The sequence below is a fragment of the Pleuronectes platessa genome, chromosome 14 (assembly GCF_947347685.1).
Source record: "Pleuronectes platessa chromosome 14, fPlePla1.1, whole genome shotgun sequence".
Lineage (NCBI taxonomy): Eukaryota > Metazoa > Chordata > Actinopteri > Pleuronectiformes > Pleuronectidae > Pleuronectes > Pleuronectes platessa.
This window is the reverse complement of record NC_070639.1, coordinates 24,658,800-24,673,580: the sequence shown is the minus strand read 5'-3', so window position 1 is coordinate 24,673,580 and position 14,781 is coordinate 24,658,800. Positions and strand designations below refer to the sequence as shown.

Sequence of the window (14,781 nt, the reverse complement as noted above, 5' to 3'; positions counted from 1 at the left end):
TCTGTGCTGTCACATTCAATTAATAAATAAATAAATTCATTTTGACCTTTGACCTCTGACATATAATCAGTTCATCTTTGAGTCAAAGTGAAAACTGGTCAAATTGGAATAAATCACCCAAAGACAAATTAAATATCCCGTTCAAGAGGCCACGTTATGTGAGACCACTGTGACCTTTGACCCAAATTCTAATCAGTTCATCTGAGTCTTAGTGAACATTTGAAATAATTCTCTCACGTTGTTCTGAAGGACACGTTCACGAGGTGAAAGAGGGTTTGTGATGTCACTGTTTCTGGGACATGGTGTTGATGGACGAGCTGAAGACGTCTCAGCCACTGGGCGTGTCCAGCGGGCTGCACATTACATGATTGGCTGTCGTACGTGTCTGTCATGAACCGACCGGCCTGTGATGTCGTAGCAACATTCAGGAAATGTTAAAGTTATCCAGACAAACCTGGAGGAGAGATTTGATTTGAGACTCGTGATGAAACATTTAATGATTTGAAGACAGATTTATTCATGTTCACAAGATACAAGATACATATATTATTGATCCCAAACACATTCACAGACACACTCATACAGTTGAGGGAAATTTGTCCTCTGCTTTAACCCATGTGCTGCAGGACACACAGAGCAGTGAGCAGCCATGTACGGCGCCCGGGGAGCAGATGTTGGCGGAGTAAGGTGCCTTGCTCAGGGGCACTAGACAGGGTAGGGAGAGTCCTCTTGGAGTTTTGGACAGATCCAAGTGTTGTCCATCCAGGTTTGTTTTTTGTTATTACTCCGTGGAGTCGAACCAGAGACCTTCCAGTCTGATGTCTTCCCAATTTTCTGCCCATAGTCCAAGTTCCCCTGCCACTAGTCCACCACCTCTTCCCGCCTGTTTCTGTTTCTTCTTCTTTAATATTTGTTGATGTGTACGTCAGGTTTTTCTTTCGCTCGAGCTCCTGAAGTTCGTCTCCGTTAAAGTTTTGAGTCTTTTGCTCTCTGATCTGATCTCCCTGCTGCAGCTGGGGTCTGACTTCCTGCTGAGTCTGAAGGGGAACTCACAGAATAATCACTTATTTCTGACCTGCTGAACCTCTAAAGAGGAAAACTCTGAATGTTAAGATATTAATATCTCATCTGTCCATCAGTCTGTTGTCATGGATTCTGTTAATAATCGAAGGTAACGGATGTCAACAGGTGAGCAGTGAGCGAGTTTTGGTGAAAGAGAAGAAGAAGCTGTGACAACATCAAAGATCTTAAATCCTCCCTCGACCTCCAGCTGCTCCTCAGGTTCCTTTTCTCTTTCCCAGATGTGCACGTGTTGTTTCACACACACACACAAACACAAACACACTAACTCACGTCGGCTGTGACTTATTAAACATTCCACCCGGTGATTGATATTCTCTCCTCCACCTGAGAGACGAGCACACGTTTCTCTTGCTTGCAGTCTCCTTCCAGTCGCCATCTTTCAGGCTGGCAGCACAGTAACACGGAGGAGGAGGAGGAGGAGGAGGAGGAGGAGGAGGAGGAGGAGGAGGAGGAGGCTTCATTATTTTATAGAGAGCACAATGAACTCCTTAACCCACAAACATCCAGATCACCTCCTGTTTACTTCAGCCTGGAGCAGCCGTACGTTCAGACACTGTCAGATTTCATCACCGGCTCCTCCCTGATTCTGAGATATAGAAATATTATAAATGAATTCAGATTGTTAGTGTGCAGGAGCGCGAGCAGAGATTCAGAGAGAATCTGTTTCCTCCTGAAGGAAACCAACACATCATCCTTCATGAGAAACATGCTTCACATTTTCATTGCATCCACTTTACTGCACAATTTACATGAACCAGCGAGAGACACATTCAATCTGCTGCTTCTCTGCATCTCATCTCCGACTGGAGCAGGAGGATCATAAATATTTGATGAAAGAGGAAAATGAAAATCCACTGTTTGAGTTTGAGAATAAAACTGACGAGCGATTTATGCATTTGAATGTTTCACTGTCTGTCCCGTGTCACCAACACGTCACCTGTTCCCATCATGCATTTCAGTGAAACCTCAATCTGCTCTGGAATGAAACGCCTCGACGTGTCTGGAGAATCGATCACGTCCCCCCCCCCCACAGCAGCTCCTCATCGTCCACTTGTCAGAGACACAGAGACAACATGCAGCTCGGAGACAGACAACCTGAGAGGAGGAGACACTTCCATCTCTTCAGTCCTGTGACCGGAGAGAAGATCCTCAGAAACGAATCCAACACAAGCTGGACGTGTTAATACACAGAAGATATGTATTTAAAGCAAAGGAAGTAAAAGTACTCAGATGATTTTTAAGTATTTTACTGGATTTAATGTCCAGGTTACTTCAGTTTATGATAGTACTTTAGTATAACAGTATCAAGGCCCCTCTGAGGGTCGTCTGTGGTCGTTGAAAACATCCATATAGATTTAACCATCCTCGACAGACAGCAAGATTTAGCATAAACTCATTAAATATCACTTTTGTTGTTTGCATCCGTCCCCTCGACCATCTAGTCCCTGACGTCCTCAAACCCACTGTGAGGCTCCTCCTTTATCTCACCTCTGTGTCTGAGCCTCAGATCTAATGGGAGGACCAGCCTGCTGCTCATTAATCTGCTGGATGTGTCTGTCTCATCGTGGACGCTCCGTGTCCCCGCTCTTTATTCCGGCTGATGGCGGCGTGACTAATCCCATCACCGAGGAGCCGCACTGCTCCACACTGGGGATCGGAATAATTGGATTGTGAGTCGTGTCATTAACTGAGTTAGTTTCATCACCTGAGCTGAAGAGAATCCATCAGAGTGAAGATCTGTCATTTCTCTGGGGATCTAAACTCCGGACCTTGTTGTGAAAAGATTCTGTGTTTAAAACTCAACTGAATTGAATCGCTTTGATTTTATTAAGCTCTTTGTCACCTTGTTTAGATCAGTGCTACACAAATAAAGTTATTACTATTGTTGTTATTATTATTGGATAATTTCTGCACAGAAACAACTTCCATGTTCTTCTTATGAAAATATTGTTAACGACATAAACCATTAAAATGCAAATGTAAGAAACCAACTGAATCAAACAGAGACAATAACACATTTAACACGACTTCCATGCCTCCTCAATCGCCCCCTGGTGGCTGACTGCAGTATAGATCATAAACCTGCCTCCTCCAGGTTAGCAGTCGGGACATGGACCAAACTAAATAATCAAAGTAAACATTAAATAAATGTTTGTCAAAGTCGGTTTCTGTCATTTCAGCTCGTTCTCATCTCTGATGTTTGTTCAAGTGTTTCTGATCAGTTTGGTTTTTAGTTATTTGATGATATAAAAACTGCCTGAGACATAATAATAAAAATGTCTGTACTGTCAATCTGAACCTTTCTGACATTCAGTCTAAATCTTGTTGTTTCTTCTTCAAACCAAATTTAAATCATAAAGAGAAAACGTCTGCGTCGCAGATAGAATGTGTTTTGGATGTTGAAGGAGATCAAACACACGGTTCTCGTCCTTCACAGCTTCCTCCTGAACAAAAGGACAATAGATGTTCACACTTTGCTCCTCAGCTCGAATCGTTGAGTCTCCGTGTGAAGAGGGAAAGTTCTTTCAGAGGAGAGATGTTTGTTCTCTGGAGCTGAACGAACTCTACCTCCTCTGAGCCAGACGCCACCTGAGTCCAGCCCGTTGCTCTGAGGACGTTTCTGTTTGAACCAACTTTATCAATCTGACACGTTCACACCTTCTCCTGCTTCTCTTCTCAGGGGAAACAAAAAGAGTAACTTGAGGTTTGGTGAAAGTTTCTGTCGGAGGAAAGCTTCACTAACATGTTTGTGTCAAAACTTTAAAACACTGATGAATCTCTACATTTAAGTGTTTTAGTGGGAGTTCTGGGTCTGGCTCCAGCTGAACCAAGGTTCTGTTGGTTTGCAGTGAAAACACTTTGTTGGATAGTTTGGACTTTTGGACCAATCACAGGAAGTTGAGACAGAATTTAACAGTAGAAGAAGAAAAAGACGCTGTCTACAAACCAATCAGAGTCAAGTAAAGGGAGACTCCGCCCACGTAGCTGATCAGAAAAACTTTGCTCGATCACGTATAAAATATAGTTTTCATTATTTACTTTATATAGTAAGGTTAATACCCCCCCGTTTGCTGCCTCATTCTCAGACTGAATCAATCAATCAACACTGAGCTGAGGATCTGAGGCCGGCCTGTGATTGGGCCGCTGCCACTTTCAATTGATTAAGTTGGCGAAGGTGAAGCGTCGCCAGCTGCTGACACAGGCCTGAGTCGGCTGGCAGGGGCTGTCAATCAGAGTTATGGTCTTGATTAGAATGAGTTGGCCTGTTACTCAGGAGGAGGAGCTCAGGAGGGGGAACTCAGGAGGAGGAACTCAGGAGGGGGAGCTCAGGAGGAGGAGCTCAGGAGGAGGAGCTCAGGAGGAGGAACTCAGGAGGAGGAGCTCAGGAGGAGGAGCTCAGGAGGAGGAGCTCAGGAGGAGGAACTCAGGAGGAGGAGCTCAGGAGGAGGAACTAAGGAGACGTCATCATATTAACAGATTCTATAATCGACTTCCTCACACAGGATTTTAAAAGAACATCCGACAAATTATCACTTTTTAAGTTGATGGTAAAAACATTAATTTTTATCCATAAAGAAAAATGATTGATTCTGACATTGATTAATTTAAAATGAGTTCGAAATAAATCAATTAAAACACAAACAATAACAACATCCAATTTCTTAATAACATTATTGTTATTTTAGTAATAATAATCAGTTGTTTAAAATACTCAGATTCTTTATATATAATTTTCTTGATAATTTGTTTATTCTGTGATTTTATTCAGAAAAGGAGGAAAAGGGAAAATCCTCCATTTAATTCTCAAACTTCAAAGTAGAATCTCAAAGTTATTAAATCATTTAAAAGAGGCAAGTTTTACATTAAACTCAGTCACCTCAGCGTCATCTTCTTATTCTGTACGTTTGAATATAAGATCAACAATGTGCTGCCCCCTGCTGGTGTTTCCTCCACAGTGCAGCCACTGCATGAGAAACAGGTTTTATTGTTTGATTTCTTTTCAGCTTCTGATGTTTGTGGTTTATTCTCTGTTGTTTTGCTCAGATCAATAGTTTTATTTATTGTAAAGACTCTTTTTAAAAAGTATGTTGGTGTAGTTATTTTAGCTTTAATGTCATTTCTGTAATTGTATTAAAATTTGAAGGTTTTTATCATTTCAAAATAGTGAAAGTTTCTAATAAATTTTCTACATTGACTTTTGAGAAAAATCCCCCAAAAAGTCCTGAACCACGTCGAGCAGCTACGAGATCGAACAAGACGTTAAACATCGGATTCACAGCAAAACAAATATATTTATATAATAATTCTAAGAGTTAAAGAACTACAAATCCCATAAACCATCGCAAATGATCCCTTTCCAACGACCTCCAGCTACATGGTGCAGCTTCCTTCCCGACTGGAATCAGGGGAAATCGTGTTCTGAGATAAATGATACGATCAGTGACCCTCATCATTCCCATGGTAGCAGCAAACATAAGGACCCGAGGATTGTGGGTAGTGTAGTGCTTCTCTTCCACATCATCTCTTACAGACTCGTGGCTTGTTTACCTCAGATGGTTAAAATATTTATGGCTGATAATTAAAATCCAGGATGATATTTTACTTAAAGAACCGAACTTTGGATTAACGATGGACGACTCACAGATTCAGGTTCAGACAAACAACCTCTGATCACTGAGCTCAGACCAACGAGCAGAACTTCACATGTACAGAATCAGAACACGCGTGTTCAGCTTCATGTCTCACTCCTCAGGAGCTTCGGGGCTCGAACAGGAAACTCTCAGCCGACCTTTGGGTTTCACCTTTTCACCTTTATTTTCATTTCATTACGCTTTGATATTTCCACTTTATTTCACAGACGTCGCTCCTCTGAGTCTCTAATAAAACCACAACACGTTACCACATGTTATCTGATGAATCTGTGAGTGGGATGTTTCATGGTCGGTTGTAAACATAAGGTCCGGGGGCCGGGGTCGGGTCCTCGTTCGAGGGCCACTGACTCCGCTCGTTTGCACTCGAGTCCGATCTCCTGTCATCACCGCATGGTGCCAGGTGATCTATCAGATATAGTGGCGAGTTTCCCTCAGAGCGTCATCAGACGTTTTCAGGCACCTGCTCGGCGACGCCCTCCTTCTCCTCGCCTGCCCCTGAGAGAGCCAGAGCAACAGGTGAGTTCACTGAGAATTGAAGTTCAGGACGTGAGAATTCAAACGTGCGTGTGTCGTGATTGTACCGTTCCAGGTCAGGTGATCTGCAGGCATCTGGTCGGCTGATTGGTCGTCACGTGTTTCATCTGGAGGGCTGTGGTTGGGTGATGCTTCGGACTGGACATCTGAGCCGATGTTAGACTCCGCCTCTTCTTGTTTCTCTTTCTCCCTATTGGCCAGTTCTGTGCACGACAGACACATGAAGATTTTAAATCTATGAATTAAAGGAAACGTGACATAAAGCTAACAACAGCTAACAGGACAAAGCTAGGTGTGTCTGTGTGTGTGTGTGTGTGTGTATGTGTGTGTGTGTGTGTGTGTGTGTGTGTGTGTGTGTGTGTGTGTGTGTGTGTACCGTCCACAGACAGCTCTTTCCAGCGGTCCTTGTTGCTGGAGATGACCTCTGAGAGGTGGAGCCTCAGAACCTGAAGGTCGATCGCCGTCAGAGAAAAGTCCATCTGTCCATCATCCTTGTTTCCATGGCGACTGCTGCTGTGTCTCTGCACCGACTCCACGGTAACAGAGCCACTTCCTGTTAGACTGAACCAGAGCAGAGCCACTTCCTGTTAGACTGAACCAGAGCAGAGTCACTTCCTGTTAGACTGAACCAGATAGTTTATAATGATGCTGATCTAGTTTCATATCTATTCAAAGCTTGAAAGTGAAACAGTCCGGTTCAGAAATGATTATCAATACCTGACCTTACATACAGTAGTAGTAGCAGTAATAGTGGTAGTATTGGTAGAAGTAGTAGTAGTAGTAGTACTAGTAGTATTAACAGTAGCAGTAGTAGTAGTAGCAGTAGTAGTAGTAGTAGTAGTAACAGTAGTAGTAGCAGTAGTAGTAGTAGTAGTAGTAGTATTAGTACCAGTAATAGTAGCAGTAGTAGTAGTAGTAGTAGCAGCAGTAGTAGTAGTAGTAGTAACAGACTAACAGTAGTAGTAGTAGTAGTAGTAACAGTAGTAGTAGCAGTAGTAGTATTAGTAGTAGTAGTATTAGTACCAGTAATAGTAGCAGTAGTAGTAGTAGCAGTAGTAGTATTAGTAGTAGTAGTATTAGTACCAGTAATAGTAGCAGTAGTAGTAGTAGTAGTAGTAGTATTAGTAGTATTAGTAGTAGTAGCAGTAGTATTAACAGTAGTAGTAGTATTAGTAGTAGTAGTATTAGTACCAGTAATAGTAGCAGTAGTAGTAGTAGCAGTAGTAGTATTAGTACCTGGACCTCCTGTTCCCACTCTCTCTGGCCTTCCTATCCTCTTCTATCAAAGGTCCGATCACCTTGTCGGTGGTGTCGATCAGAACAGTGAAGGTCGGCTCCACGATGAAATCAATGAAACCTTCAACCGGACCGAGATGAACAGACGTGAAAGAAGAAACACAATGTTACTGAGGTGAGGAACCAGTGGGTGGAAGAGAAGCAGCTGGAAGCTGAAGAGGAGGAGACGACAGGGAGTCGGGCCGGAGCTGAATCACAAGAGGAGTTCTCAGCTGACGCAGATGAGGCTCGATGCAATCAGTGAAATACGAATAGAGAGGAAATTAGTTAGTTTTACCATGTGAGTTTTAAACTATCATTTAATGGTTGATGACCTCATATCAAAGGGTCCAGCATCAACCACAGTGATGACCCATCGTGGGCTTGTTACGTGTGTGAAGTTCACTTTGTGTTTGTTTGATTTTGATTGAGTTTATGAGACACGTCTTAAAACATGTTGAAAATAAGTCCAACGATATTTTGTCCTGAAGGTCACGTCGGGGTCGAGCTGCCTGTGGCCGGTTCAGGCTCTTACCGATCTGTGATTGGGCGATCATGGTGGCTTTACGGTCACAGAGAGGAGAGAAGGGCAGGCCCAGATCCACCTCCTTATCTCCCTGGAGCAGAAACAAGGGCAAACAGGAAACCTCGTTCACAACTGGATCAATGAAGGTAGATTTCTCTCACATCGTCTATTTCAGTGATTTATCTCCACTTCCTCCTCCTGCAGACAAATGAAGCCTGAAGAGGCATCGCTTATGACTTATACTGCAGCCAGCCACCAGGGGGCGATATTTCTACTTCACATTAGGAATCTGCTGTGTGTGTGTTGTGCACACACCTGTAGAAAGAACTCCTCCATCAGACTGTGGGTCCAGCGGTGGTGCAGCGGCCAGGCTTTGGCCGGATGACTGATGTCGGCAGCGTGAAGCATCAGAGACAAAACCTTCACTTTGTCGATGCTGAGCGAGAAAGAACAAAGTTCAAAAGAGTGTGATGGGATGATATGAGAGAAACACACACACACACACAGACACACACACACAGACACACACTCACACACATTCTCTCCTGTATGAAAGTTGTCTGTTTATCATGTTGATCACGTGGTTCTCCAGACAGCAGCAGAGCACCATGTCGACAGCTTCCCCCCAAAACCTCATCCAAGCGTGGGTTTGGAGCGTGACAGCTGCCCCCCCCCACACCCTCACCCAAACCCACACACTGCTGACAGACGGGGGGGGGGGGGGCTCTGTTCCTGGGGACCCCCACAGGGACTCAGAGACCAGTCTGGTCCAGCAGCCTTCAGAACCTTATGTTGGACCAGGACACCAAACTCCCACTGATGGTCAGATGGACGAGCTTCCCACAGCCTGTCTCCACTGGCCCACACAGCCCAGGCCTCAGAACATGTACTCTGAATACTTTTAATATTAATGTTGAAGCATCATGTAAAGAGCTTTGGATTAGAGTTGTGAGCAAAAGCTGTTTCATACAGATAATGAACGTGTCTTTCTCCAATCATCTGTAACGACTTGAAACAAACAAAACAAGGAATACATGAAGAAGAAGAGTAGAAACTGAAACACGGGATGAGAGATGGGAGAGAAACTTGAGTGAAGCAGATAAGAGGTCAAAGGTCACGTCAGCAGTACTGACCTGTCAGTCTGGCTCAGGGTGTTCCTCATGGTCTTGATCTGCTGGAAGTGACAGGACATGTCTGTGGACATCACCATCTCTATGACCAGAGACCTCAGCTCCCTGTCAACCATCAGCAGTGATCGGTCACCATCACAGAGCCGTTAGTGATAACTCATCAGTGTGTGTGTGTGTCTGTGTGTGTCTGTGTGTGTGTGTGTGTGTCTGTGTGTGAGACCACCTCCAGTCGTCCTTGTTCAGGTTGATCAGGATGTTCATGTCCTCTTCTGCCATCAGCCTGTAGGCGGCGCTGATGTGATGGTTCTCCAGCACCGACCTGTCGTTGTAAAAAATCGCCACCTCCGACCTGACACACACACACACACACACACACACACACACACACACACACACACACACACACACACACACACACACTCACACACACACACAACATTTAAAAAAACAATTCCAGTAATCTCAGTCCATCCTTCGATTCTCTCGACAACTCATGTGATGGATTCAAACTTGACGAGTTGTTGATGAACCTAAAAACAACTGTCTTCAATAATAACTGTAATAACAGAACTCGTCCTCGTGTCACCTGGTGTGGATGTGGAAGTTGTTGGTGGTTCCTGTGTGTTCGAAGTCGTGAATCGCTGCAGCGAAAACCATCGCCAGGATCTCCAGCTCACTGAGCCAGTGCTGCACACACACACACACATCAAGTGTTTTAGTTCAGGATAAGGCAAGTGTGTTTGTGTGTATGTGTGTGTGTGTGTGTGTGTGTGTGTGTTACCATCAGTCCAGTGTGCAGCATCAGGAAGTGAGCGGTCTGAGTGACATCAGCGGCGTGGATCAGGTTGTGGTAGGGGTTCTTGTGTTTGCTGTAGCCGTTCTCCAGAGCTTCCACAAACTGCACCAGAGCCTGCACAGGGATCTGAACACAGAAGTTCAGGTAGTACAAGTACTACAGATGATACAAGTACTACAGGTGGTAAAGGTAGTACAGGTGATATAAGTACTACAGGTGGTGAAGGTAGTACAAGTACTACAGATGATACAAGTACTACAGATGATACAAGTACTACAGGTGGTGAAGGTAGTACAGGGGATACAAGTACTACAGGTGGTGAAGGTAGTACAGGTGGTGAAGGTAGTACAGGGGATATAAGTACTACAGGTGGTGAAGGTAGTACAGGTGATATAAGTACTACAGGTGGTGAAGGTAGTACAGGGGATATAAGTACTACAGGTGGTGAAGGTAGTACTGGTACTGTGATGTGACAGAGCCAAGGTAGCAGTTTCCCACCAGCTCTCCGAGTTAGCTACCTTAGCTAACCTAGCCGTCTCCTGTGACAGATCTCGTAAAGGACTAACGAGGGCTATCAGAGGTTTGCTGTGATTGGTTCCCCACAGTTCTGATTATCTCACTCATCATGTGTCTGGTCTAACATAACAAACGGATGATGGACACATTAACGTGGTTAAACGCTGGATTGTCATTGGACGGGGCCTTGAGTGACATGAGGTTGTTTGTACCCTGAACCTGTTGATGAGGTCGTAGCGGGTCAGCAGGTCGTACACGATGAACTTGAGGGCGTGGTCTCCTGTGGCCTCGTGGAAGGAAAACACATCAAACGACCACTGGTCCACTTCCTGGAAAACAACCAATAGAACGCCACCGTCTCATTGGCTGAATAAAGTCCGACGTGAGACAGAGCAGTTCAAAACAGCAGCTGACTCAGTGTAATGTTGTATATCTGCCAGGAGAGGGCAGTGTGGTGCTAGTTTACACTGAAGCTGTTGAACCAATTAAATGATCAGAATCAGAATCAGAATCAGAATTCTTTTTATTGCCTTGTATATTTTCACATACAGGAAATTGCCTTGGTGTGGTTGGTGCACTTTACAAACAACAATATAAAAACAACAATATAGAGCAATATAAACATCAATATAAAAAACAACAATATCGAAAAAATAATATATACAGTAAATGTGTTTTGTGCGGTTTTAAGGTGCAAAGATTGGTGGTAGTGCCAATAATGTAGTGTTATAAATTATGTGCGAGGGTGGGGGGGGGGGGGGGGTCAGCAGAGTCAGTGTGATGGGGGGGGCTTGTTTGTGAGCCCCACTGCCATGGGGAAAAAGCTGTTCAGGTGACGCGAGGTTTTAGTCCTGACGGCCCGGAACCTTTTCCCAGATGGATCAATATGTTCATTAGGTCATAATGACAGTTCAAGTGTTATGACATACCTCCCCTCCCTTTCCTCTTTATCTCCTTGTTTCCTTCACTATCTACTTTCTTTCCTTCTTCACTTCCTTCATTTCTTCCTCCTCCCTCTTTCCTTAAACTCTTTCTTCTACTTCCTTCTTTCCTTTCCTAGATCCTCATTTCTTTTATTAAGTCGTCCTCTTTCATTCTCTGCATCCTCCTTAAATGAATGATTGTTTTTACACTCTGATCAACTGGACTTTTTCCTTCTTCCAATTATGTCAGTAATGTCACTTCCTGTCAATTATGATGTCACTTCCTGCTGATGGGACAGCAGCAGTAAAACAGTTTTTTACCTTCAGAGCTGTCAGAGCCGTGGGCGGGTACGTCAGACCGGCCATGTTGGACGTCCGTCTGTACATCCTGATGTCACACACACACACACACACACACACACACACACACACACCCACGCACACACACACATCCACACACACACATCCACGCACACACACACACACACACACACACACACAAACACAAAAGTAAAAATACCATGCACAGACCCCACATATGTGCAGTTGCATGCATGTAAACACTGTTCACACCCAGCCCCCCCCCCCCCCCCCCGCCCTCGTCCACAGTTCGGGACCAGGATGGATTGTTTGTTGCCACGGTAACAGAGCTCATATTGTTTGATTCATGCGTCATTAATCTGCAGCAGATGAACTGATATCGTTCTATCGCTGTGAGTCATTTACACGCTAACGACACGGGACCTCAGCTTCCTCCACACGGCCTCTTTCTCCACGGTTACACCTCGTGGGCGACCTCGTGATGACATCTGCTCGACCGGATGTTTTCAACAAGTTGATGATTTGAACCGACCGAACATTTGAAATAATCGTTTAACTCGACACGTTTATTCTTGTAAGTGGCCAAAAGTATGTGGACGCTTGAACGACAGCTCTGTGCATATTCTTCTCATATTCAATGACTTGAAATAACAGAAACTCAAAAGACGATTGAAATATCTTCTGAATGTTTTACTTTTGGGAGAAGTGGAAAAGTTTGTTAACCAGTAAAAGTGGAAAGTGATTGGATGAATAAACGATGAGGTCATTCAGTGTCACTCAAGCCGAGCGGCAGAAAAGAACATCACATGGTTTTTCTTCTGGTTTTTGATTGACACTTTTTTAATTGCATCATTTTGCTGCCATGTTATCTTCACCGGCACCTGATTGGAAACTGCTAATGTTCACACAACAGCAGTGGATGGAGACGTAGATACATATTCATACATTTTCTGATAATTTGGTTAAAATCTGAAATGTCTTATCCCACTAAGTCCTTTCCTAATGTTCTCTCTTAGAATAAGACTAAATCCTTCCTGCTGGTTTAAGATGAGCTGACCTGAGAACAGTTTACCTCTCTACAAAGATCCCAGCCTGCACCGCGTGGACGATGCTCCTGAACCTCGGCTTCTCCTCAGGGCGACGCTTGGCCACGCCCATCTTCCTGGTGAAGGTGCATGCCAGCCAGTCACGTACCTCGCTGGGCACTGACTCCGCCTGCAGGTCGCTGAGCTCGTCCTCGGTGTCCAGCAGACGCCTGCAGGCCAGAGGGACACGTCAGTTAGTCACAGGCAGGAGGACGGGAGGGACATTTATTTTTCTACACCTGCTTCCACGTCCTACTTGGTCTCATCGGTGTACACAGCGTCCAACATGGCCGCAGCGAGCTCCAGGTTCCTGCGGAGCTCCTGCAGGTCCACGACGCCGCGGTCCATCTGCTCCAGGACCCCCTTCAGCCTGACAGCACAAACACACACGTGTCTGCTTATTAGCATACACTCCATAAGAGGACACACAACACAGTGCCGTGACATAACGAGAGCAATTCACAAAGTAGAATTCCACCTGAGATATGAATGACAATGGTAAGTGGCTCATGAATGAGAACTGTTTATTCTCTGGATCTATTATCGTTCATGATGAGGATGACGAGCGGTGTTAGATGGTTTCACTCTCACATGGAACACACAGGAAAGACAGTTTGATGTGATGTAGAAGCAGTGAGGGATGATGGGAGTTGTAGTCTTCTTCCTTCAGTGTTGATGGTTCAGGAGGTGACTTCTCCTCAGACGTCTCCTCCTCTGAATGAAGCAGCTTCTCATGAGAGATCAGTGTCTCTCTGAGTCCAGCTCCAGGTCCGGTGGATTTGAACGTGGTGAAGCTACAGATTACAACGTGTCTCCAACGAGAGCAGCAGGCGTCGAGCTTCATGCACCTGCTGACTGACAGCCTGCCCCCCCCCCCCCCCCCCCCCCCCCCCCGTTCTCTGCTCCCACACAGCTGCTGTCCCGTTCACACCACACAACCAGAACATGGAGATCTGCTTCCTCCAGATGGACACGTGTCACCCCGGCCTCCTGTCAATCAGCCCAGTCTCCCTCCTGCAGGATATCACCATCAGCTGATCTGGAGCTCAGGACACCTCGATGGACCAATCACGTCTCAGGCCTCGTCCAGGCTGGATTCATCTCTCTGATGGAGAGAGAAGAGCTGCGTGTCCTCGTCCAACATGTCCGCCTGTCCACCACATCTCACAGAGGACCTGTTCAAACCCGGTATCAAACATCCGTCCTCAGAGATACGCAAATGGACAGTGTTGAGTTTGTCCGTTCACATCTGGTGTCAAAATGTCTCCTGAACCGTGGGATGTCACTTCAGAGACCACAGAGACAGACAGAGACCGACAGAGACAGACAGAGACAGACAGAGACGTCAGGATGGATGAATGAATACCAACCTTTGAAAGGATTAAGAACTCATTATGGTCCCATTGAGGACAGATTTATCTGGTTTCAGACCCAGAACCTCCTGGACTCAGATCATCAGAGTCATGTGATGTCTCTTCACAGCCCCTTGTTGTGTGGACATTGTCCCTCTTTAAAGAAACGTCAAACCAGTTTAGAGCTGTTCCAGGTTCAGTGGATCTCTGTCACTGAATTGGTTTGATCCTAAAGTAAAGACTTAAAAATCCAATGAGTCTCAGACAAGTTCTGAACTTTCTTTCTCTTTTATCTCTAATGGAGGATTATTCTGGTTATGATTCTGAGAATGAGGACGATTTGTCTCCACTCCAATCCACGTCTTCTGTCCTGAATGTCCCGCCACACTGATCCTTTAGAAAGTATATCTCAATATATTAAGATATGCAGAGTGGGCGTGAGGCTGGATTCAGATCCCCCCCCCCCCCCCCCCCCCCCCCCCCCCCCCACAGGTTCCTGCTCCATACAGGACGGAGGGAGGACGGATGTTTACTGCTGCTACAGAACCCTCTGAATAGCAGAGGAGACGACTGGTGGGACACAGGGAC

General features: G+C 45.2%; 1 protein-coding gene across 1 annotated transcript; it reads right to left on the bottom strand.

The window, feature by feature from the left end:
* Nucleotides 1-6,177: 6,177 nt before the first annotated feature.
* pde1a (phosphodiesterase 1A, calmodulin-dependent) lies at nucleotides 6,178-13,213 on the bottom strand. The gene is made up of 14 exons (XM_053439227.1): nucleotides 13,098-13,213; nucleotides 12,829-13,011; nucleotides 11,757-11,823; nucleotides 10,725-10,841; nucleotides 9,982-10,122; nucleotides 9,787-9,887; nucleotides 9,424-9,549; nucleotides 9,204-9,305; nucleotides 8,386-8,506; nucleotides 8,080-8,161; nucleotides 7,506-7,626; nucleotides 6,646-6,830; nucleotides 6,317-6,472; nucleotides 6,178-6,230 (listed from the first exon to the last, which is right to left on the bottom strand). Exons 1-14 carry the CDS (start codon nucleotides 13,187-13,189, stop codon nucleotides 6,178-6,180), a joined length of 1,647 nt encoding a protein of 548 aa, XP_053295202.1. The 5' UTR covers nucleotides 13,190-13,213.
* Between the last annotated feature and the right edge of the window lie 1,568 nt (nucleotides 13,214-14,781).

Coding starts and splice junctions, on each gene's coding strand:
- pde1a (XM_053439227.1), bottom strand. CDS start 13,189: ATGGACCGCGGCGTCGTGGACCTGCAGGAGCTCCGCAGGAACCTGGAG. Junction 9,306..9,423: donor CTGAACAAGGACGACTGGAG/GTGGTCTCACAC, acceptor GATGGTTGACAG/GGAGCTGAGGTCTCTGGTCA. Junction 8,162..8,385: donor TGGAGGAGTTCTTTCTACAG/GTGTGTGCACAA, acceptor TTTCTGCTCCAG/GGAGATAAGGAGGTGGATCT.